Source organism: Sebastes umbrosus, chromosome 2 (genome assembly GCF_015220745.1).
Source record: "Sebastes umbrosus isolate fSebUmb1 chromosome 2, fSebUmb1.pri, whole genome shotgun sequence".
Taxonomy (NCBI): domain Eukaryota; kingdom Metazoa; phylum Chordata; class Actinopteri; order Perciformes; family Sebastidae; genus Sebastes; species Sebastes umbrosus.
Window position 1 is genome coordinate 25001160 of NC_051270.1, and position 23168 is coordinate 25024327.

At 41.3% G+C, this 23168-nt stretch overlaps 1 protein-coding gene across 14 annotated transcripts in view; it reads right to left on the bottom strand.

Moving 5' to 3' along the window:
- Positions 1-560: 560 nt before the first annotated feature.
- tjp1a (tight junction protein 1a) overlaps positions 561-23168 on the bottom strand; it is a 129921-nt gene continuing 107313 nt past the window's right edge. For 6 of the 14 annotated variants that reach the window (XM_037757332.1, XM_037757323.1, XM_037757365.1 and 3 more), the window contains 17 exons: positions 21818-22002; positions 20690-20785; positions 19434-19460; positions 16965-17047; positions 15702-15912; positions 14525-14625; positions 14046-14396; positions 12897-13148; positions 10809-11636; positions 10275-10357; positions 9834-10055; positions 9545-9651; positions 9067-9311; positions 8441-8595; positions 8133-8353; positions 7183-7326; positions 561-2331 (listed from right to left, as the gene is read on the bottom strand). In XM_037757332.1, coding sequence (XP_037613260.1) covers positions 2237-2331; positions 7183-7326; positions 8133-8353; positions 8441-8595; positions 9067-9311; positions 9545-9651; positions 9834-10055; positions 10275-10357; positions 10809-11636; positions 12897-13148; positions 14046-14396; positions 14525-14625; positions 15702-15912; positions 16965-17047; positions 19434-19460; positions 20690-20785; positions 21818-22002 — 3406 coding nt within the window. In that variant the 3' untranslated portion in view covers positions 561-2236. The remainder of the gene's footprint in view (positions 2332-7182; positions 7327-8132; positions 8354-8440; positions 8596-9066; positions 9312-9544; positions 9652-9833; positions 10056-10274; positions 10358-10808; positions 11637-12896; positions 13149-14045; positions 14397-14524; positions 14626-15701; positions 15913-16964; positions 17048-19433; positions 19461-20689; positions 20786-21817; positions 22003-23168) is intronic. The other 8 variants (XM_037757340.1, XM_037757395.1, XM_037757385.1 and 5 more) reach the window with 6 other exon arrangements.

Sequence of the window (23168 nt, forward strand, 5' to 3'; positions counted from 1 at the left end):
TGTGCAGCTCTCATTCAGAGCTCAACTGCACCATCTAGCTGTGAAACCTGAGCCATGGTGCTGTAATGTCCTTTAATTAAATGATATACAGCAAACATTAGGCTCATAAATATACTGTAGGTAAAATACACAGCCAATTAGTGGATTAGTTACCTGACAAATTAACGTGTAATAATTTTGATGATTGAGTCATTTTCAAACAAAAATGACAAAATTTGCTGACTCTAGCTCCTCAAAATGAGAATTTGCTGTTTTTCTTCATCTTGTGTGATAGTAAACTGAATATCTTTGAGTTTTGGACTGTTGATCAGACAAAACAAGCAATTTGAAGGCGGCTCTGGCAAATCTTGTTTAGCATTCTTCACCATTTTCTGATATTTTATTGTTGAAACGATCGATCAATTTAGTCTAGCAAATAAAATGTCAGATTAAGTGATCATTCATTGCAGACCTACAGATATTATGTAACAGAAAGCCAAACAAGAGTTTGTGATCAGCAGAGGTGAAAAGCAAATAAAATAGCAATCACAATCATATAAAAAAAACATCCTTACACACTCTTTACTTTAAAAATGATTTTATTTATTAATACAGTGGTATACTTAAAATTGTGTTGCAGAAGAGGAAAAAAGTCAGCCACACGTGAAGAGCTAATATCCAATTAAAGCCGTGTTATTATCTAAAAATAAAATGGTACTGGTGTGCCATACATCATATATCGTCTATTAGTACAAAAATACATTTAAGGGCACACGATACAGCATCCAGTATCACAAATCAGTGAGGGGGACACTTTGAGAGCACACCCTTTTTAAAAGAACATGTTTTAAATGTATTTTAGCCCAAGCACTTTCCTGATCCTTAAAGAGCCATAAAAAGAGCTTTTTATTACCGTGACCATAACATAGTGTGAATATATTGGTAGAAAAGATGTGATGTATTATCGTTAGGTTACAAGTTCCAAGGCTCGAGGGTATATCCAGAATACAAAGATAACCACGTTCACTTTCTTCCACTTTTTAAAACATGTTTTCTCTAAGTTTTATACAAAAAAGAAAGACATACAAAAAGTTCATTTACAAACAAAAGAAACAAGGCAATATGCTAGCTTTATTTACAGCCACTTCTTCTCTGTTGTTTTCTTCTTCTTTTTTTTTTAAGTAATGCATAGCAGATGAAAGAAGAGCATACCTTTGTTATCCTTTATAAACTGTAATTGTGTGCTAAACCCAAGTTCATTTATACAGTGGGTTCACAGAGAAATGGCAAAACAAATGACATTATACCATAATTTATCATAACTTATTTTGTTTTTCTTAATGAAAAGTGAATAATCTGCAGATAAGGCATCACTGCTTATTTGTGTGTGAGTGCGAGAGTGCACCGAGAGAAGAGAAAGAGAGAGGAGGAGGAAGAGGAGCGAGAGAGAGAGAGAGAGAGAAAGAGAGAGAGATATAGATGTGAGGAAGGAACTGAGGATGCTACTGGACCTGAGTAAAGAACATGCATAGATCTCCCTCAGGCTGGAAGGAGAGACGCCGGAAGAAGTTAAGCTACAAGATATCACTGTAGGAAAAGGAAGAATAGAGGAAGAACGTCTCTAAATAGTGTGCTGCTCGGGTTCATATTCAGCTTCATGTTTTGCCTTCGACAGATACTCGTCACCATCTCTGGTTTAACCTCTCAAAACCTTCATTAAATGTCCTTCAATGTGGAAAAAGAAACGTGGAGATACATGTTTGTTTTCAGTCACCTCAACTGAAAAATAACCGGAGGTTGACTGGTAATTGAATTCATGAGTAAAATTTTAGTAAATCTTCTCTATACTACTATATATACTGTATGCATATATAGCATAAATATTACCAACACAAGACATTTTGAAGCATGTACGCTGCCTCAAAAGCCATCCATCCATCTATATTCATGTCAAAATTACATTAAACATTAGCCTTATATATAGTGTCAATCCTCAGGGGGGGGCATGCATCCATGGTTTCATTTCACATCAAAACTTCAAATTGGGCTTTAAAGAACAGCTTGTAACGATCATCAGTGTCCTTCATCCGCGGGTGCAGTAAACAGCACTGACTGGATCTTCTTCATACTCCATTATGTGGTGTGTGTGTGTGTGTGTTTTTGGAGTGCATCCGTCAGTGTATATGTGTGTCCATCTTCTTCATTTTTATCCCCCAAACGGTTCCACATTCAGTAACATCACACCTGCCGCTCTGTCCTAAAAGTGGTCAATGAGCACAGAGACACAGTTGGCTCCCACCAGGTAGTTGGGGTCTCCGGGGAGAGACTTGTTCTGCCAGCTTTTTGGGTCACCTGCAGACAGACAGATGGCGAGATAGTGAGTGATAACAGCTGCTTTTTATGTGAAATCCAAGCTGTAACTGCAAAGAACTCCTCTTCAAACCACAAAATCTATTGCACAACAAATCCTCATTTTTACGACAGCACTGGCTGCAGAGCTTGATTGTATCTATTGTCTGTAAGTAAGTAACATCACATGGTTTTGTGGCCTATAAAAGCAATTTATTATTTTTATTGAATGTCCCCAGCCGCAGTCGCTGTGGGGTCTGAGTGTAATTGCAATTATAAACATATAGGTCTGTGCCAAGAGGAAAGTTCCAGTAATCAATCAGAGGAAGCAGAGCCAGCTCGGCAGAGCTCCATCGCTACAGTACACGCTAACTATAAATACAGCCTCCTCATTGACATCCACTGTCAATCTTCATATTCTCACCAGTTCACCTTGCCGGGAGACAGGCCGGTTGTATCTATGCTCCACCAGACTCCATTGAAAAACATGTAATCTTACGTCACAGAACACAGGGGTTGCTGGTCTACCGCTGCCTCGATCAGTTAGTTTGTGCTATTGTGTGACTTTGGTGAATCCAAACTAAACAAAGTCTCACAATAACACAAACAAACTAACCGATCGAGGCAGCGGTAGACCAGCAACTCCCGTGTTGTGTGAGGTAAAATGTAATTTTTTTCAATGGTGTCTGGTTGCTTTGACGAGAGTATAGATAACAGCTTCAGTTGCCCGTCGGGAAACCTAGACTGTATAGCTGTCTCTATTCTAAATATAACGTTCGCTTTAGGTGAGCCTTTTTTTAGGTGGCTAAAATATGTTTTGCTGCTGGCCCCGTCCACAGCAGTACATTGCTTTGCTCTGGTGTGGTAACTCCTGTCTGCTTCTCCAAACTGGTGGCGTGCCGACCGTCATCTACTGAAGGTAATACATTAACTATGGATAAGTACCTCATACATCCCCACTTCAAAACACCCTTTAAACTGTCAATCTCGTGCTAAAATCTGGCTGACATGGAAGAGATAAATGTGACCTGAGGACCATCTTCTGTTCAGGAGGTATGCAACATGAAAGGCAGGGGGGGAAAGCCACACACACAACTCGGCTACTTTATTTCAAGATCTAAAGGAGGTGTCAATCTGCCTTCTTGGCGGTGTGTTAGGCTGAATAGTGGACTCATATTATTGGGCTCTCATAACGGATTTCCTACTTTCCTTTTCGGCTGGCTGGTTGTTTGATCACAGGGTTGACGGTTTGATCCCCAGCGAAATAAAAGCGCTTTATAAACACAATCCATCTCAGAGGTCTAGTTGTATTAAGTGCAGCGTTACTGGATGTCTTGATGAAGTCGGACTGAGAGGCAGCCTTCTTGTTGTTCGTTGTAAAACAACTCAAATTGAAAAAGAAACACGTCTTCTACAAACATTTGGGCCGGTTACTGGTGGGGCCTTTTACTGGATGCTGGCTCAAGGTGAGCCCAAAACAACCTACTGCGACCCAATTCTTCCCTTTAGTCATTTAACATGCACTCTCCCACACGTACCGTCTTGTTAGAGAGTGCATGTAGCCTGAACACTAACAAAGAGCCAGTCATTCTTTCATCCTAAAGGAGGCAGGGTCCCGAAACGCTGAACTTTACAACTTCAAATACTAAATTGCGTCTGCGTTATGAGTGTGTAGCTTTCCCCTCCTTCCTTTGATGTCTGCCTGTGAGCCGGCACCTGACAAGAATAGGAGTCAGTTTTCCTTCAGTTCCTCGAGTAAGAAAAATCTGCAGGTCACATGTCAGGTTGTCGGAGCGGTAACGGGAAGTCAAAGCAGATATTCATGCGGCATTCTTGAATATTTCAGAAATAACTGACTGATACAGAAATCTGACCCAGTAGTTTGTAGAGCAACTTTTGCTTAAACAACATTTAAAAAAGAAAAATCCCAATATTAAAAAGAATCCAGAACATGATTATTATGATGACGTTAAAGGTACCCTTTGGCAGCCCGGTCACGCAAAAAGGTATGTGAATGACACAATATGGAGCAAGGCAAAAGCGTGAAATAAGAACGCCGTTGTTGCTTTAGGCGTGTCAGTTGTACGTCATGTAGTCTGTACTGACTGCAAAGTAAATGCATCCATGTAAATATGCTAAGCTCAGAGGTAGTGACGTAGAATAAAAAGCGAGAAAGACTGATTATCACAGGAGGATTGGGAGGTGGATGGGTCAAACAAACTAACGACTTTCAACCAGGAGACCGCTGGTGTTTTGTTCTGCAAGTTACATTAGTGACGTCTTTTTTAGTGACGTTTGTGGCGTGTTTTCTGTATTTCTGTTACGTTGTTTCCGTACGTATTTTACTTACTTTACGACTTATTTTAAGCCAAACCATGATGTTTCTCCTAAACCTAAGTGAGTGCTTTTGTTGCTCCCTGCTGATACTGCATTTTCATACATGCGTGTAATATTCTCACGTGACACTGACCTGCTATCCTCTGGTGGACAGGTGGGTATATTACACGCTTTGGTGTGATATTGGAGAGCCTGTGGACTTTTTTTAAATAAACACTTCTGTTTACATTCAGTGAAAATTGACAGAAATGATTTATCAATTGTCAAAATGGTTGCAGAATAATTTTCTGTTTATCAACCAATCGATTAATCAACTAATCGTCTCGGCTCTAGTGTATTCTCAAGGCCTAACAAACACATTAATGCAAGGTCAACTTACTGGAAATTTTCTGGAACTTCCAGCTATATCTTGTGGCCTTCATCATCGGCAGATAGAGTTTGCTCAGTGAGGCTGCTCCATCTGATGGTGAAGGCCACAAGAAGTGTCTGAAAGCTCCTGAAAATTGAGCTTTAAGGTCACTGATGAACCTTTAAGGTAAATTGTCAAAGCCATTTTTAATCCAAAACCTGACAGTGTCAATGAAACCTGCGTTGATTATGTCAAAGTTTGCGATACATCAGGTAGCTCAGTTCTTTTCTGCCTTTTGCTGGTGCATAACTAAGTTTCTAGGGACGTGACAACCGCCAGAGGATCAGTGAAATAGTGTGAAACAGTCAGCAGCAATGTGTATCGCGTTACCCACTCGCTTGTATGTGCAAGTAGAGCACGAGATACAAACAAAACAGGGACCCCACGTATCAAAACATTGGTCTACAGCTCCAGTAGTGATCGAAAACTTCCACAGGGTACCTTTAAACGATAAATGTCAGGTGGTCAAGCCCTAAAGAATGTCTAGAAGATGAAATATTGCATATTTTGATGTTATCGTCTACCATTTCATTTCATTCTGGTGTACATGAACAGTTCTGTTACAGAGCTTAACTGTATTGGTGGTTCTGATTTCAGCCTGTAAATGAACACAATCATCTACAGAATAACACAGTATATATACATATATATAGAAGAGAGGCAGTGAGATGCAGAGAATTGTTTAGGAGGAAAAAGGAGAAGCAAAGTGAGAAGAAAACCAGAGAAGGGACAGGAGGAGGCCAGAGAGCGGCCTCGCTTTACAATAAGAGGATTACGACACAGCCCGATAATCCTCCCAACAATTCAGCAGGACAACGCAGTGAGCTCACATCTCATTCAGCCCTCCAAGTCTCATCCTTAAAATGAGGCTAATTAACAGCTAATCCTGACCGCTGCCACAATTACCACTGTTTTTGAAGACGTGAGACGTGAGAGGGACAGTGTTGAGGAAAGGGAAATGAGGAATTAGTTACTTTCTTCAGTTTTTATTTCTCAGATGTGTGTTTGCTCAATTACACGAGAGACTAAATGGTGACCTACTTAAAGTAGTCTGCGTTAGTTTTGATTTCCATTAATGTGATTCGTGCAATATTCTCCCTTTATCTCATTTCTGTTGCTGATCAATTTCAGTGCTAAATATAAATATGGACTTCACAAACAGCATTCTGTTTTGTGGTTTTACTGGAACTTCTGTCTCGGTTGAGACATGTCGTCAGCAAAATCACCATTTACTGACAGAGGAGTTAAAACTATCTGAATCATCTCCAGCTGCCCCTGAGAGCTGTGAATGGTTTATCTATTTCATTACTTCACTTCCCCGTTTTTCCCAGATCCAATTTCACAACCAGACTTTACTTTTAGTAAACAAAAAAAAGATTTATGTTAATTCGTCTTTCAGACAGGCTTCATTTTGTCACCTACTCTTATTCTACCTTAAATAAGAAGAACAATTAGCAAGACGGAAGCTAAATTTAGAGAGCTATATTTTGACATGGTAACAGGATGCCTTTGTGTAACTTGTCTTCTTGTTTTTGCAGGATAAAAACAGGCATTATTGGTTATGACAGTGTCCCAATTTCTGGAGAGATCTATAAAAGCTGTTCTTCAGGTCAGGATTTGGGTGGCTATGTGAGAAAAAAAGCAGAGCAGCATGCATTATACCTCTACCTGGTGAAATGAAACTATTATACAGCCAAGCGTCTGATGCATGCATGTTAAATGAAATCAGAGAAACTTGTTAAAATGACTCAAGAGGTGAAAAGCAAGAGAGAAATACTGCAATTTCAGCATGTAAAAACAATGACTTTGATCTGAAATAACGAAAACCAGTGATACAGTGATGAGATTGAGTGAGTTAACTAGAATAAATGATGAAAATGAATCAACCAAAGCAATAAATTATGAAAAAAAAAAAAGATTTTCCCCCTAGATTGATTCTCTGACATGACCAAAATATCTTATTCAATTTTGTTCAATTGATTTTTAATGAAGAGAACCAAAACTAGGGGTAAAAACTACAAATAATAATTAAACAGTGACCCACAACCCTCAAATTGTCACACAGCCAGCCCAAACGACCCCAGAAGAACAGAGAGAGCACAGCATACCCGACGAGGAGTCGGAGGATTTTAGAGCAAAAGACCAACCATCAGGGGTCATAGACGCACAGTGAGGTAAGCGCAGCTCCACAGGCTTCAAAAACTTGAGGCCATGAGGTCCACACATCACCAGAGGGCTGAGCAGAGTCTCTCCTGTAAACACAAACAATTCAGGATGATTATAAGTCAACAAACACAAGCAGGTCTTAAATGCAATTTTTCGCAGACAGCGCTGGTAGGCCTTGTATCACTGGGAACATCCAGCCCGTTCTCGTCCAGCCCGACGCTTTGTCACTGCCGTCGGCGTGTGATACCGCCGCACAAGGCACCCTTTAGCACCGGTATGAGACGCGCCGGGCTTTCCATTAACTACAATGTAAACCCATCCACGGCAACAGTAAACGCTCAGAGAAAGTGTGCCGTGAGTGTGGTGACGTAGTTTTAAGAGCGAACGAGAGACACACAGGGCGGGTGGGAGGGGGAGGTGGATAGGCCCAACAAACACAAGGCTTTCATCCAGGAGACCTCTGTTCGTGTCCCGTTTCACTTTCACGTTACAATCAGCTGTTCGTTCATGTCTCGTGTTCACAAAGTCAAATCACATTTTTACTGTACAAACGTAGTCATTTTAAGCCCAAACATGTTTTTTCTAAACCTAACTATAGTGGTTTTATTGCCTGAACCTAAGAAAGTATTTTTGTCGAATACACAACATTAAGCATGTGTTTACTGCGACCGAAAAGTGACGCCGAGGGGTCTGACAAAGCGTGTGATGAGTTGGGATGAGAACGTGTTGGAATATCATGGAGCAGAATCCTACTTTAGATCCAGCATACCTCCCGAAAGCAAGACATGCGCAATTAAACTTTAAAATACCAGCTTCAATAAGCATTGAAAAATTTAGATGTGACTCAAGAAAATCCCCCGGCCTCTTCATCCCTCCATCTTTGATAAGTTACCTTTCTCCTTGTCGAGAGGCGGCAGGATGCTGTTGTCTCTGCAGACTTTGAAGTAGATCTCCTGCTCCACGCCTTCAGGGATGGCACCCTGAGGGATAATTATGCTGACACCTGTCTCGATGGAGCTCAGGACGCCGCCGTTAGAGTTGAAGATACCTCGAGCTGTTGCAACCACTGTGTGGCCTTCATCTTCATCCTCATCATCATCCAGGGCACTGGGGCTGAAGGGACAGATGTCTTTACTTTCACACTCTCATATTCAACAGAACACGCTCAAGGTAATCTCTAGTCAAGACTGAGCTTGTTACCTCACAGGGATGGCCTTGGGCACGGCGTTGATGTTGTTGTGCTGGTTTTTGGAGCGATGGTCCATCGTGCGTGTGAAAGTGTCCAGGCCGCTGTCATGGTCTGTGTTCAGGGGCTGAGGGGGTATCTGAGGCTTCACTGGGCTGGAGCTCCGGCCCTGTTTCAAACACAAGAGGGTAAAGCGTTAAACTACAGGTAAAGACAGAAACAGTGAGGCTGAGCTAAAGAGCGTGGAGCTGGAGAGTTATTGATGTAACCATCAACAACAACAACCAAAATATAGAATAAATACTGTAGCTTCTCAGTGAGAACCGAGCAGACAAATCTATCCATATAAGTCATGCCTATTTCTGTCTTTCTGTTTAACTGTAACCTCTTACTGAGAAATGCTCACTGTTTTCACAGTAACAGCTCATTAAATACAGCAATATAGCTTATGTCTTTGACTTGGTACCAAATCTGAGGGTTACAGTTAAATTAATAGCATCATAAATTATGTCTTTGATTTATTTGATTTTGATTTAAGTCCACATGGACTTCAATAATTTAGCCTACCTTTGCATCATTACATATTTGACCCTCTTCAGGGTGCTGCACTAAAACGGCCGCTGGCCAAACATCTGCTTACCTTTGGAGCAGTGTCAGGCTTGTCATTGGGCAGAAGGTTGTGGTTGAATTTAGGACTGTCGAACATGCGCGCAAAAGGCTTGGCAGACGTGGTGTAGGGCTTGGGCGTGTAGCGGTTGTAGCTGGTTGCTGGTGGAGCTGTTTTTGGAGGATGTTCACTGGTGCCGTTAACTGGAGACTTCTCAGGGTAACTCTTGTGAGGCAGGAAGTTGGTCTGGACAGTGTCGTCTCGGCCGGAAGGCTTGGCTGTGGAAGAGCCATGAAGGTCAGCAAAAGAGCTTTACAGTACAGTATGTGTCACTGTGTATACGTTTTTATGTGTATGAAATTATGTACATGTTGGCGTAAACAGCAGGCCGTGTGTCTCAGTAGCCAGTACAGTGCGATACAGTACATACAGTAGATGCATCTTCACGTGATTACAGTCTTGTATAAGATGAAATTCTGACTAGTATTTCCTTTGATAGAAAACAGTTTACCTTCAGGTGCGGGTTTGGGCAGTGTGGCTGGTGGCAGAGAAGGCGTCACCTGGGGAACTGGTTCATATTTTTTCTCCACTGGACTTGGTTTCTCCACTGACTCCGTCCTATATCACAAGACCAAGACCATCAATTCAACATTCACAATAGAAATGAACAAGCATAAAGGATGTTAAAGATAGATTAGATTAATGTGTCTTTTGCAAATTTCCTTCCAACTAAGAGGAAAAAAAACAAAGATGTTTCATAAGAACATTATACGTTTGGGAATGTGGATGATGAGCATCACCTGGGGTAGTTGTTAGTGGTTTGTGCTTGTGGCTGGGGTTTGTTGGGACCAGTCTGGAGCCTGTCAAAGTAAGACAGCTGTTTCCTGTAGTAGTCCTCGTCCTCATCAGGGTCGTAATGGTTGGAGCGCACAATGTCATCAGGGACCTTGGACTGAGGCTGTGGAGGCTGCTGAGGCTGCGGAGGCTGCTGAGGCTGCGGAGGCTGCTGAGGCCCTGGGGCTCTGGGTTGGTGTGATAGAGCAGTCAAGCAGATCAAATACAAGGCAGAGATGGTGAGAGCAGAGCAGGAGAAGAAGAGATTATGATGACAAATGGCCAAAATGAAAGTGCTTGAGCAAATTGGTCAATGACGTGAAATTTAAAGAGGCTGATTACACAATTTCATTCCAATATTACTCAGAGTGTGAACACAGTAACAGCAACTCGTAGTAACAACTTACCTAAAGGTCTTCTCTTGATCCAGGTTGCTCAGAGAATTTGCTTTAGGGATGACTCCGCCTGCTTTCAAAGGTAGATCGGCTGCCTGTAAGGGCAAAAACAATAAAAATAAAAACAAATAAAAAATTCTGAATGTTAACTTTCAATGTGCTTATCTCTCAAGAAGTTGAAAAGCAAATGTACAAGTTAAAGATCATATTGATAACATTTCTGTGCAGAGGAATAAAATTTTTTTTTTAAAAAAATGCATACATCCACAGAGCTTTTAGAAAGGTGCAGAATAATAATATGTCTTTTCCTGCATTAATCATTTTAAAAATGTTGACGGGTCCATAACTAATGTTTTGTTTATATCTGATAAAACAAATTGGCAACCATCTGTTGTGAAGTGAATGTAATTGAACGGAGGAGGGAGAATGCAACATCTATTTGCTGAAAGTTATCAATGTTATCAACAGCACCTTTAAGTACACTAGTAACGACTGTAACTACATAAGCTGCATTATGTAATACAACTGCAAAGCCAGACAGTTTACCTTGTTCCCAGATGAATCCCCTGCATCTTTGGCTCTATCCACGGACACAGAGCGTTTGTTCTCAAACATCTTGACCCTTGTCAGGACTGACTGAGGCCGAGAGGCGGGGTCGTCCGGTTGCTCTACTCTGGCGGGGAAAGGATTTGGAGCCTCCGCAGGGGAAGGTGAGGGGGCCTCTGTTTTGGGAGGTGGTGTGGGGCTGGTTTCAGAGTTCACAGGAACGGGGTCATACTGCTGAGGTTTGTAGCTCTTTTGTTGCGGCGTTGGTCCCTGGTTATAGGCAGGCCGCTGGGCAGGGGGGTCTGGGGAGTGGGCAGCTGAGGGGTACGTGCTCAGGTGAGGATCCTGGTCGTAGTGCAGGTCAGATACTGGAGCAGGAGGTGGAGGATCATCATAACGGACAGGACCTGGGCCTGTCGGTTTACCGTAGCGAGGCCGTCCGTCGAATCCCTGCTGAGGCGGGGGCTCGTCATAGCGGAGAGGAGGGGTGTACTGGGAGTCAGGGCCGTCACTGTATGGCAAACGGGGGTCGTAGGAGTTGGCAGTAGTGAGCGGTTGGTTGTAGGGGTTCCACTGTTGCTGGTCGTAGTGAGGCACACTGTTCTCGTAGGGCGGGTTAGAGTCATAGTTTCGGTACTTTGGTTCTGGGTAACCACCTCCGCTGCTGACTCCGCTGCTGCTGACGTCATACCGACTGGGTGGGTGGTCGTAATCTCTGTATGGCTGCTGCTCAGGGGGATATCCCGGCTGAGGGTTGTAAGACACAGGCTTCATGCTGTGACCGATTCTCCCCATGTTGTCTGCGCTGTATGGATCCTTCTGAAACATCTACCGAACAAATACACAACAAAGAATGAGGTTAGCGACTGCACAGTATCCACTAACACACGGAAAATATGTAATGAGAAAACGTACAAAAATCAGTTAAAGGATGCGAAAAGGAGAATATTAAAACAAGTCCGTGAAATTAATTGCAGAAGAAGAAACAAGAAGGGAAAGACCTGAAATAGAGAAACTGAGAGGGAGGGGGTTACTGGTCAGAATATATACTAGATTAAATAGAAATCGCAGCACAGCCAAACACACATTGTAGCTTGAAAACATCACAAAGTACCACTGCAGCTCCAAACTAAACACTGAATTTAAATTAACAAAGAATAACAAAGTTAAAAAAAAAAAAATACAACAAAACAATGGGGTGCATTTTTCTTGTCTAAAGTGACAGAATAAGAAAATACTATATCGAAATGTGACGTAAACTACTAATAGAAGGCATATTGATAATTTGGGGTTTCTTTGCGTATAATTTGTGCACTGCTGCATTCACAAGGGAAAATGTCACCCACTGTCTTGGTGCAATCATAAAGGCAACTTAAACATTCACAATAATATTTAACATTACAAGCACAAATCCATTGTACAAAAAACATATTTAAAATCCTGATAATTGAGAAGTAACCATTAATTATCCATCCAAATCTGCAGAACATTTTTGTTTAGGTGGTTTTTGTTACTCGGCTACAAATTCAAACGCAGGACCAAAAATTAAATATAAAATGGTTAGAAAATTAATGGCTACTTTTACATTCAGTCTGCACTGATAAATACAGCACAGAGAAATCTACGTCTAGTGGTTAACAGAGAACGAGGCAAACATGTTGCAGCCATGCAAAGAGGATAAGCAACAGTGAGAGCTGTAGGATTTCCGCTGCTCCTCCACATGTAGGCACATCAGCGCAGCCATAACCTCCAAGTCCACTGTTGTTTACCAGCATCTGCTCGCACTCGGGCTCGGGCACGTGCACACACACACACACACACACACACACACACACACACACACACTCCTGCACGCACAATAACGCCCACACGCACACACACACACACACACACACACATCTCTGTCTCTTCTGGGCAGCACTGTGGTCAGCAGACATGCAGGGCGGAAGGAGAGAGAGAGAAGCGTGGCAGCAGGAGGTAGATAGGTAGACAGGCAGCAGCAACAGCAGCAGCACAGGAGGTCAGCCGGGTCAGAACGAGCCGAGCTGAGCCGGATCACGGAGTGTCCAGTGACGGTCAGATGGATACCTTTGGTTCTGAACTGGCCAGTCCAGACTGAAGAGGTTCTGGTGTGACGCTCTGAGGTGCTAGCTCAGGGGTGGGCCTCCTAAGTGAGCCAGCCTCTGGGATGGGGCTTGGCTGGCTGTGAGGAGCTGCAGGAGCCTCGTCAGGGCTCAGACCCCCTACAGTTTTTACAGTAACGTCGACAGCAGGGGGCACTGTCTCAGCCAGGGGCTCAGGCTGCTGGGGGACGCTAGGGACGGCAGCGGCCTCTGCTTTCTGTGAAGTGGTTCAGAAATGTTTAATAACACGCGCTGACACTATGGTGCAGTTTCTAACAAGTGCTACTACCTTCACCGCCCCTCTACAACGCTCTGCTCCTCACTTGTGCAAACAGCCAATCACCCGCCTCCACATTTAACAGTAGCTGTAGATCAACCAATGTCATGTGAGAGTTAGGAATTAGCAGCAGGACAAGTTTTCATCGTTAGAGTATACTAATTTGATTTTAATTCTACGGTTACAATACAGTAGTTTCTTTTTTTCCCCCCTTTTATGCTCATTAACACATCATGAGACGACAAACGTTTAGATTTGGGGTTCACAGCGGCCAATCGGGTGTTGATAAATACATTACACAGGTACACTGAGATTAACACTGGCATTTCCAACATGCACATAATACTTTCTTGGGTCGTTATCGCAACAGTCCCGATCACAGGTAAAACAAAGGTAGGAAGTGCACATAGGTGAGTACTGGTACAGACACTTAGACAAACATAAGTTTCTTTTCCCAGTGACATCAGCAACAGTCACACCAGTAAGACAGCTTGTGGTAATACAGAGTATAAGAGTAACAGTAAAACTTATTAAGTTCTTTTCCTTTTCAAAAAATAAAAAACACGCTCACAAACATCAATCAACAAACACATATAGGCAAATAGATAAAATAAATAATATCATAAATATAGATATATATTTTATATATAATATTTATATATTGCGATAAATACCTGACCACAGAAGTTTTCCCACTGATATTGTTTGGTAACAGTAGATAGACAGAATAACTGTAAAAATAAAAAAGTGCCTTCAATAGCGCCTCCAGAAAACCCTTCTAACGCAAACCACGTCCTCCAGACAACAGGGAAGACGTGCAGCTCTCAGAAACGCTACCTGCTGCGGCACTGGTGCCTTGAATCCAGCCGGGTCGATGCGGTTCAGGGGGTCCGGCTGCACCGTGTGCGGGTAGACGGCGTAGCCAGGGGGCTCCTGGATGACAGGCGGGTCGTCACGAACAGGCTCAGAGGAGCGGGTGATGGCAGGCTCCGCGGGTGGACCCACGTCGTCGTTCAGCGTTTCGTCCAGCTCCTGGTCGGTGTAGGCTCCGCCCTCTGTGTCCGTGTCCTCGTAGTCGGAGGTGTGGCGGCTGTCGGTGCTGTACATTGAATACTCACTGCCTGGTGCCGACAGATAGGACAGGCGGTCGTCGTGGATGTCCAGGTCATCCTCAGCTGCCCCGTCAGCCTGGGAAACAAAAGGTAAGGTGAGAGAGGGAGTGAGAAAAGATCATTTCCAGTCTACACGGTTGTTTGTTTCTGTGTGTGTGTGTGTGTGTGTGTGTGTGTGTGTGTGTGTGTGTGTGTGTGTCTTACCTTGCCCTCTGAAACCCACACCAGCTGGTTCTGCTGCTGCTGGATTGTGTCTTTCAGCGCTCCAAACCAACCATCATTCATGTTGTTCAAGTTAATGGTTGCTGAATACACAGAGAGGAGAGGGCAGAAGAGAAGAAAAAACACATCTCTCCAATCAAATGAGTTCCAGCATTTCTTTTCCAATTAACAATAAAGTACAACCACAGTGTCCTAATTAAAAGTTCCTTTTAGATACGCACTCTAACCCATAAATGTTCGGCCACTTTAACATGATTGGTATCACGTCTGTTAAGGACTCCAGAATAAATTTGAAGTTGCTCTTTCCAGACTTCCGGGTCTGAGAAGTGAAGCCAATGCTGAAGAAACCTTCATTCTTTCTAATAGCCAGCAGGGGGCGACTCCTCTGGTTGCAAAAATAAGTCTGATTGTATAGAAGTCTATGAGAAAATGACCCTACTTCTCACTTGATTTATTACCTCAGTAAACATTGTAAACATGAGTTTATGGTCTCAATCGCTAGTTTCAAGTCTTCTTCAATACAGCATGATGTTCATTTTGTAAATTATGGTCCCATTTAGAGTCAAATAGACCATAAAGCAGAGTATGCTTTAGGGCGTGGCTACCTTGTGATTCCCATGTGCCAAATTCTTAATATAAAAATATTCCAACTTTATCTGTTTCCCAGTTTTATTTACAGTAATTATAGTACGATTAGGAGTCCTGATTCTGAGAATATGTTTTAAATGAAATCCAGTGGATAAAGGCACAGAGGCACAGATGCAGCTTGTTTGCTAAAAGTTGCTTGGACAGAGGATTATGTGGAGAACTTCTGTGTGTGCTGCAAAGGCTGAATATAACCCGAGAAGAATAGTCTTTAGAACTTATCACCAACAGATGCTCCTAAAGCACGGTCACGCCACATCCGTTGACAGAAACAGTGCATGCTGAGAAAGGGCCCTGTGGGTGCTCTTGTGTGACGGTCAGTGCTGAACAAGCGTTTGTAAGGAGTCTGACAGAACAGGGCCAGGCACAACAAGTGAAGTGTGGCCTCCAACACTGCGGCACTCAATTGTCAACTGCTTTTGAATTGTGTCTGTGCTGCCTGTAAAATCTCTATCAGTCCCCTCCCTTTGTTTGGAGCCCCCATCTACCCCTCCCTCCTTCCCGCTGGACTCACTGGTGAAGAGGTGGTGGTTGTTCTTCCTTAATTTGAGGGCTCGGTCAAACAGTTTCCTGGCGCTCTTCCTAGACTCAGGGCAGAGGCGGGTCCTCATGGTCTTCACGCCCTGCTTTGTGTCTGGGTTGAGGAACACCACAATTGGATACCACTGAGCGTAGTTCAGACGATCCACTGCATTAGGGGTGATGTCCAGCACTGCATGCTTGTCCTTCATACACAAAAACACAAATAAAGAGAGAAACATAAATGTGTTTATTTCCATATAGTGAGCATTTCCAAGTGGTGGATGAAGTACCTGAAAGCCACACTTGAGTAAATAAATACTGTTAATAAAACAGTCATGATGTTGAGATTTATTAAGTTTATTCCTCTTAACATGTACACCACCTTAAAAATGGAAGCTACATTACACTTGAAGAAAAACGGTCTCCACAACTTAAAGGATTTAAAGATCAAAATCTTGTTTTTCCTTCCCTCTTTCACAACAATGAAAGAATCCCCGCTAGCTGCACATTATCCTGCTTATTACACAGCTACTTACTTAAGAAATCAAAAATTTTACACAAAAACGGTCCGCCAGAGTCCGACATCAGAACTGCGCCCATAGCAACGGTCTGCTATAAATAAATAACAGACCGCAGAATGCCGTGATTGACCAATCAGAATCGAGTATTCAACAAAGCGGTGTAATAAGCATGGAGAAGCAGTGTTCAGTTTTTATGCTCCATACTGTATATCTGGAAATAAAATCCCAGAAAACTGCATGTCAGCTGCAACTCTCACTTCTTTTAAGTCAAGGCTGAAGGCTTTTCTGTTTGCCGCTGTTTTTTTATTAAATCACCGTCTTATTCTATGTAGCTTATTTTCATTTTCTATTTTCTTGGATTTTTAATGACCGTTTTTAATGTATTTAAATGTACTTTTATCTTGAGTTTCTTTTGCACTTTGTCTCGATGCTTTTGATGTCTTATGCAAAGCACTTTGAATTCCCTTGCTGCTGAAATGTGCTATATAAATAAACTTGACTAGCCTTGGATTCGTTTCTCAAATGAGCCTGCCACAGTATAATTCACCACTTTGTTGAGGTTCAAACACATAATAGCATTAAAGAGTGCAGCACAGCAGAGGGCAGCAGTGAGCTGTATTTATCTCTGTGGCTCGCAGCCATCTTCTCATTACCATAACAAATCTGTCAAAAGATGTTTATATCTCTACCTTTTGTCTGTAGAGCTAAATGTGTGTGCATATCTAGCTTCTCACCCGGTCAATGATCTGTTTGATCGTGTGCAGGCGAATGATGCCGGAGCTCTTCTGGTCGGTTCCTGCATCCCTGGGTTCACTCTCTATGGAAGACAAATGGACACAGTTACTGCATCATATCAACATGAGAGACAAATAACAACAAACCCAGAATGTGCCACCATTAGATATATTTGTAGTGTGCAGTTGTCGACTCCCATAAATACAGCTGTTAAATACAGAATAGTAATCTGTGTACGGGAGAAGACAAGTGTACGTTTATGAAAACAGCTAGATAGTAAAGACAAAAAAATGTGGACAGCAGCCAATTCATGCAATAGTCATTAGGTTTTTTAGGTAGGTTTAGGGAAATGAAATTCCGTGTTTAATGAGTGTGTGTGCGTGCAACTGCATGTAACAGTGTAAATTATGGTGCAGGAAATGTGTTATGTGAGAAACACTGACGTGAAATATGTGCATACAAGAGCATGAGGGTCATTTTGGGATTAATGAAAATACAGTGTCATTGTAAGCCTCAGGGATTTAAGCAAGGATGCGTAGAGGGTTTATGATTCACATAAAGATAAGCAATGGTTTCCTGCCCAGACACACAAGGTTCAACAGAGGGCAGTCATCTCACCAGGATGTAGTATAGTAATGACTCAAACACATCACAGCACGAGGCTTCATTTCTAACATTTCTAATTTCTAATAGGATCTATGATCTGAAAACACACTGCTCTTATCTACCCAAAAACATCTCAGGGAGAGCAGATAAATACAGCCATGCAATACTTTAAGATTTAAGCGTATGCAGCGATGTTAAAAAATAATAGTGTGATTCATTGACATGTCAGTGTCAATATAAATAAAATTTGAAAGACCAATTTTGATATAAGGAAGTCTATTCATTGACACTTAAGAGCTTTATACCATCGCTGCATTATGGAAATTTAGAGAGTAACACACACTCACACACTCACACAACACTGTCAGAGTTGTAATATATAAAATACGCTTTACGTTTTTATAGAGTAGCGTCACTGTGGTGGTTTAAATGTAGCCGTTGAAGGAACAGTGTGTAACATTTCGGGGGATCAATTAGCAGAAATGGAATATAATATTCATAACTATGTTTTCATTAGTGTATGAAACAATGGTTGACTATTTCATCTCTTAAATACTACGTGCTGTGTATCTTGGCGTTCCTTTAACAGATTTTAAATGGCTGCCACGTCACAAACTTTCTCATTTTACAGCTAAACCGTACACTACAAGATGATTCTGAGAACATTTGAGGCAATAAATAGGCATTAACGTAACATAATATTGATTCATATTTGATCAGCGCTGTCTAGTTTGACCGTTTGGTCGGAGTTCGCGATTGATTGACAGCCGGCTCTGATAGACAGCAGATGGACAGCAGACCTCAGATCAGCTCTGACTGCTTGTTTTCCTGCGGTTTGTGAAATCTTGCAAATGCTGTTAGGAGCACCGGAGAACAAAGAGGCACATGATTTTTTTCAGGTTATCTGTTTCATGTACTACTGTCACGACATAGCGACCGTTTTATAAAAATAACTTTTTTGTTTAAATCATATTTTCTCCAGTCTCGCCTCCTTCAGCTTTAATGCCATGATGATTTGCTGCATTTTTAGCATGTGGTATTTTATAGGCAAATAATGGGTGATAAATTAGTACAAAAAGCATAAAAATGGGTGCCAAGTTTCTGAACCCCAAATAAACTCATTATTTCCAGTCCATTCTGCATTATTTGATCATTTCCTTATGATTTAGTTGAAACTTCACACATTTTCATCAGTTTTCATGGCATATTAACTGCACAGCTCCACATGCTGCCTTGTTGTCTTTCTACATGATGCCATTAAGAGGGGAATACCACTGAATTTAACTATACTTTGACTATTCAAGAAAACTGTACATTAATCAGCATTATCTCTTCCATGATCAACATGCAATATCACAATGACAAACAGCTCATTAGAGACTTAAATTTGGGCAAAAAAGTGTTGTATGGGAACAAAAAATAATTTTCAACATCAAAAATGTGTATCAAATTTAATGTGAGTTAGATGTGCAGAATGTGATCCATGCTAATGCAGCAGAGCTTTTTAAAATCTTAAATATATATATTTTCATTGATAGCTGTTGTTTTGTTTGCCAAAGTCAAGTGTAATTTCAGTCACTAAATGAAGCACAATATCAAGAAATAAAAGAAAATAGCTGTTTGCAAGTATGATATTGCATTTCTTCAGTGTGAGTTCTTCTGTGATTCATTTCACAATCATGCTGTTATATACTAAAAATACTAATAATTGTAATGACAAAGGAATAAATCAAGTGCTACTCCCCCATACGCATTGTTTATACATCTATAGGCCAGCTAGCCACCAAACAGCAGTTTACAGATTATCTGCCATTCACTGAATCAAATAAAACAAATAAAAGTTGATGCACTAAGTGACATACTTTCCACTCCTTGTTGTTGCTGTGTTTCTGAAAAGGAAATACAGTTACACAAACATCACTACGCAAATAAACATCAAGGAATGGATTCACTTTTTTTGTGTGGGTGTGTGCACACTGAAAATATATGTGGGAGTGGTTTCACTGGCATGTGAGGTTGTGCACTTAAAGTAATTGGAATTCAATACTGAGTGTTAAAAAAAAAAACACACATTAAAGAAGGTTGCAATTTCAAGTGATTAATACGAGTGTGCAGCTCTGCTTGGAGTGTAGAAGAGTGAAAGATGAACAGAGATAAAGGAAGAGAGAAGCTATAAATAAACAGATACAACCTGACTAACTGACCTACTAAAAGATATTGTGAATATCTAGTAGTAGGCTAGTAGTAGTAGTATTCTGGAGTTAAGCAGAATGACATCTATTTTTGAGGGAGTTAACATCCAGTGAATAAAGACAACTAGCTGGAACTTATATTAAAAATGTAATCAGCCCACAGCAGTGGTCTGTTTCTACAGAAAAATACTGAAGACTTAAGGAAGAAACTACCAAAATATAATGTTTCTAACGTTCTGTAGGTTCTAACTACATAGAAATAGCCGGGGTTGTTGCATTGATTTACCTATAATCGTTCAGCTTCTAAGTACTTTGTCATATTCTCATTACTGCCAAATAAACAAGTGTGTTTTTATACACTTTTGATGAATCAAATCAGATTTGCAGCCTCAACAAGCTGTTTGTTTGTCACTGCATTGTTGTGCCAATCCTTACAGCAGAGTGGCACATTTAAAAATAACAAAAGAGAGTCACAGCAGGCAGTAGTGATGCACGATGAATGTCTATTTTCAGTGGACACAGGTCAGGAGAGTTACTGTTACAAATCACTGACAAGAGAATTCACAAAATTTGTTCAGAGATGACACATTTTGTGGAATAAATGTTGCTATCTTTCTGTGTTAAACCAATCAAATTAAATGTAGACAGGATAAAAATATCTTTAAAACCTCCCAGACTCAATAAGGTTGTTTAGAGACGTGTAGAGCTACGTTTGGATTTTAAAAATGCAGGGTACGTAGTAGAAGTACTGATCCAACACTGAGTTCAACATCTATTACTGACCGCTACTGTGAATATTTGATGGATGCGGCGAAGTTTAGCAGCCATCAGCTTTAATGTGTGATGTGTAAATTAAGAGTATGGTCTCCTATCAATACCAGACACACAGTAGGATACTACACAAAACATAATACTTAATCACTTACTTGCTAGTTCAAAAATGTCTGGCTCCTCCCTGGCCAGTTTCTCTCTGGCCGTGTCCGCTATCGGCCCAAAGAGAACCACCGGCCTCAGGAACCCAGCTGTACGAGAACAAGACCATGTCAAAGAGAGTACCAAAGGTTAGCATCATGTAACACTTACAAACACAATGCTAAATTAGATCATACATTTTTACCTCATTATAATATATCACAATCAGTAATGAACAAATGAAAAACTTTGCAATGCTTAGAAGCATAGAAACGTAGGACTACAGTCGTCTAGGGATGTCAGAGAACCGATTCTTCGGTGCCAAGATGATGCCAAAATTCTGAAAACGTGATGATACTCATTTGTACCGACAAGCCAGAGACTAACGGCGTCCTGTCAACCCGGGGACAATAGAAAATGTGTTTGGGACGTAGTAAACTCACTATCAACAAGTCAGGGGAAACACCATATTTTAGCCCTGATAACACTACATTGCAAACAACAAATCGGTGTTGAAATCGGCAGGACGAGAGGTAGTTAACGTTAGCTGTTAGCTCCGTGCAGGACTGTACTGCTCACCAGCTGCTAACAGCTACCGTTGACTATCTCTCGTCCTTCCTATTTCAACACGGGAGGTGCCACTGATTTACATTATGATGCGTTCAAGCTCTATTCAGTAAAATTGATATTGGGCGAAGGTAAATTCTAACGTTATCATGATGTGTTCAAATGTAACTCTTGTTTGGTGAGAAACCTGAATAAATCCAGTTGTTTGAAGGAGATGTTTTTACATCAATATAAAATAGATATTAGAGAGGGAATTATGACCTGTTTAACTTCCTAACAAAAAACAGTATGCAGACAGTAATAAAGGAGTGGATGTTGAAGTATATGGGATTTATTGTTTTACTTACGTTTTTTTACCGTAGTATCGAACTGGTATCAAGAATCATGAAATCTCACTGGTATTGGTAATAACTACTAAATTTCTTGACGAAACTCACGAGTGCCGTGGAGGACCACGTGTTTCTTTTTGCTACTAGTTTGAAATCTGTCCACTACTTGGTAAATTCTTCCTACAATAAATTATAAAGATATGTGGGAGTTGATTGCCGGTACTGCCTGTGCAGATGTACTCTTACCTTCCCTCAGCACCACCCTCTCATAGGCAGGGAACTTGGTCTGAACTGGCTGAGCCGACAAGTCCTCCCTGCTCTTCCGCAAATTCCTCTTGGAGCTTCGCAGTCCTCTGAATCTCCAGAAGTCCGCTCTGTCGCCGCCTGGTGTTTTGGGGAGGGTGTACTGGACACTGGATAGCTGCTCAGCTCTGGATAGAGAAGAGTAAGAGTAAGGTCAGCTGTCAGGACTTCAATCAAAACTGCAATCAAGGCCACTTTTAGATAGTTCAGGTATTAGGCATTCAGCTTAATACTGTTTGGAGAGGAAAGCCATGGTAATATACTGGTACTGCAACACCTCTTCCTAACATACAGCAACCGAGCAAACTCTGGTGAATGGAGCATGAAAAATTGTCCATATATACTACGAGCAATGTCACTATCTATTACATAGAGAGAGTGATGTTGAATAACTGTCAGTTACTGTGCATACATAGAGCCAGGGCAAGCGTTTTTTCAAGCAAGGTACGTTGCTTTGCACGGAACAGGTTAGGACATCTTCATTGGTAAATACTGAACCAATCTGATGTTTACTCGTTCAAATCGCGTCCACTTAGGAAGAGGTGTAACTGTAACACCATTGTGCAGTACTGAGTTGTAGATGGTTGTCAAACTGATTATGGAGTACTTGCTGACGAAACGCTTAAAGGACATTTTATATTTAGGCTAGTTGATGTTGTCTTAAGGGCTAGTACAATCTAATTTATAGCTCAATATTCACATTATGAAGAGCTTAAATGTCATAACTCAATGATTTTTCAGCAGAATAACACAGTCAGCAATTGGTATATGTAAATTCATTACTTTAAATCAGGTATTTTCACAAGATAATGACACATATTATTTTGATATACACATTTTAGTGATGCTCCGATATACATACAGAATATGTATAACAGAAACTAAGATAAGACTTTATAAAACACTGACACACTTTCCACCAATACAGATTTACAAACCATGAATTTCTTCTGCAGTATCTGTTTCCTAAACTTACTGGAAAAGAAGAGAAGTCATTCCTGGTGGCTTTGAATAATAATGGTCTTCTTTCGATGCATGTTTTTAGAATAATATTATTGAATGCTGAGTGTGATTTTAGGGTTTTGTGAAACAATATCCAGGGAGGCAGGTTTATCTTGGCCGGGGAGCTGAGATATGTTTCACAATGTTTAATGTATGTGATATAAATGCATGCAGCATGTGGAAAGCTCTGTCTTCTCTGTCAGCAGGACAGTGAGGAATCTCTGTGTAAACAGAGCCAGAGGCCGTTTAAGGCTGTTGAGACAGGCCTAGATAAAACGATGCTGTTGGCTGG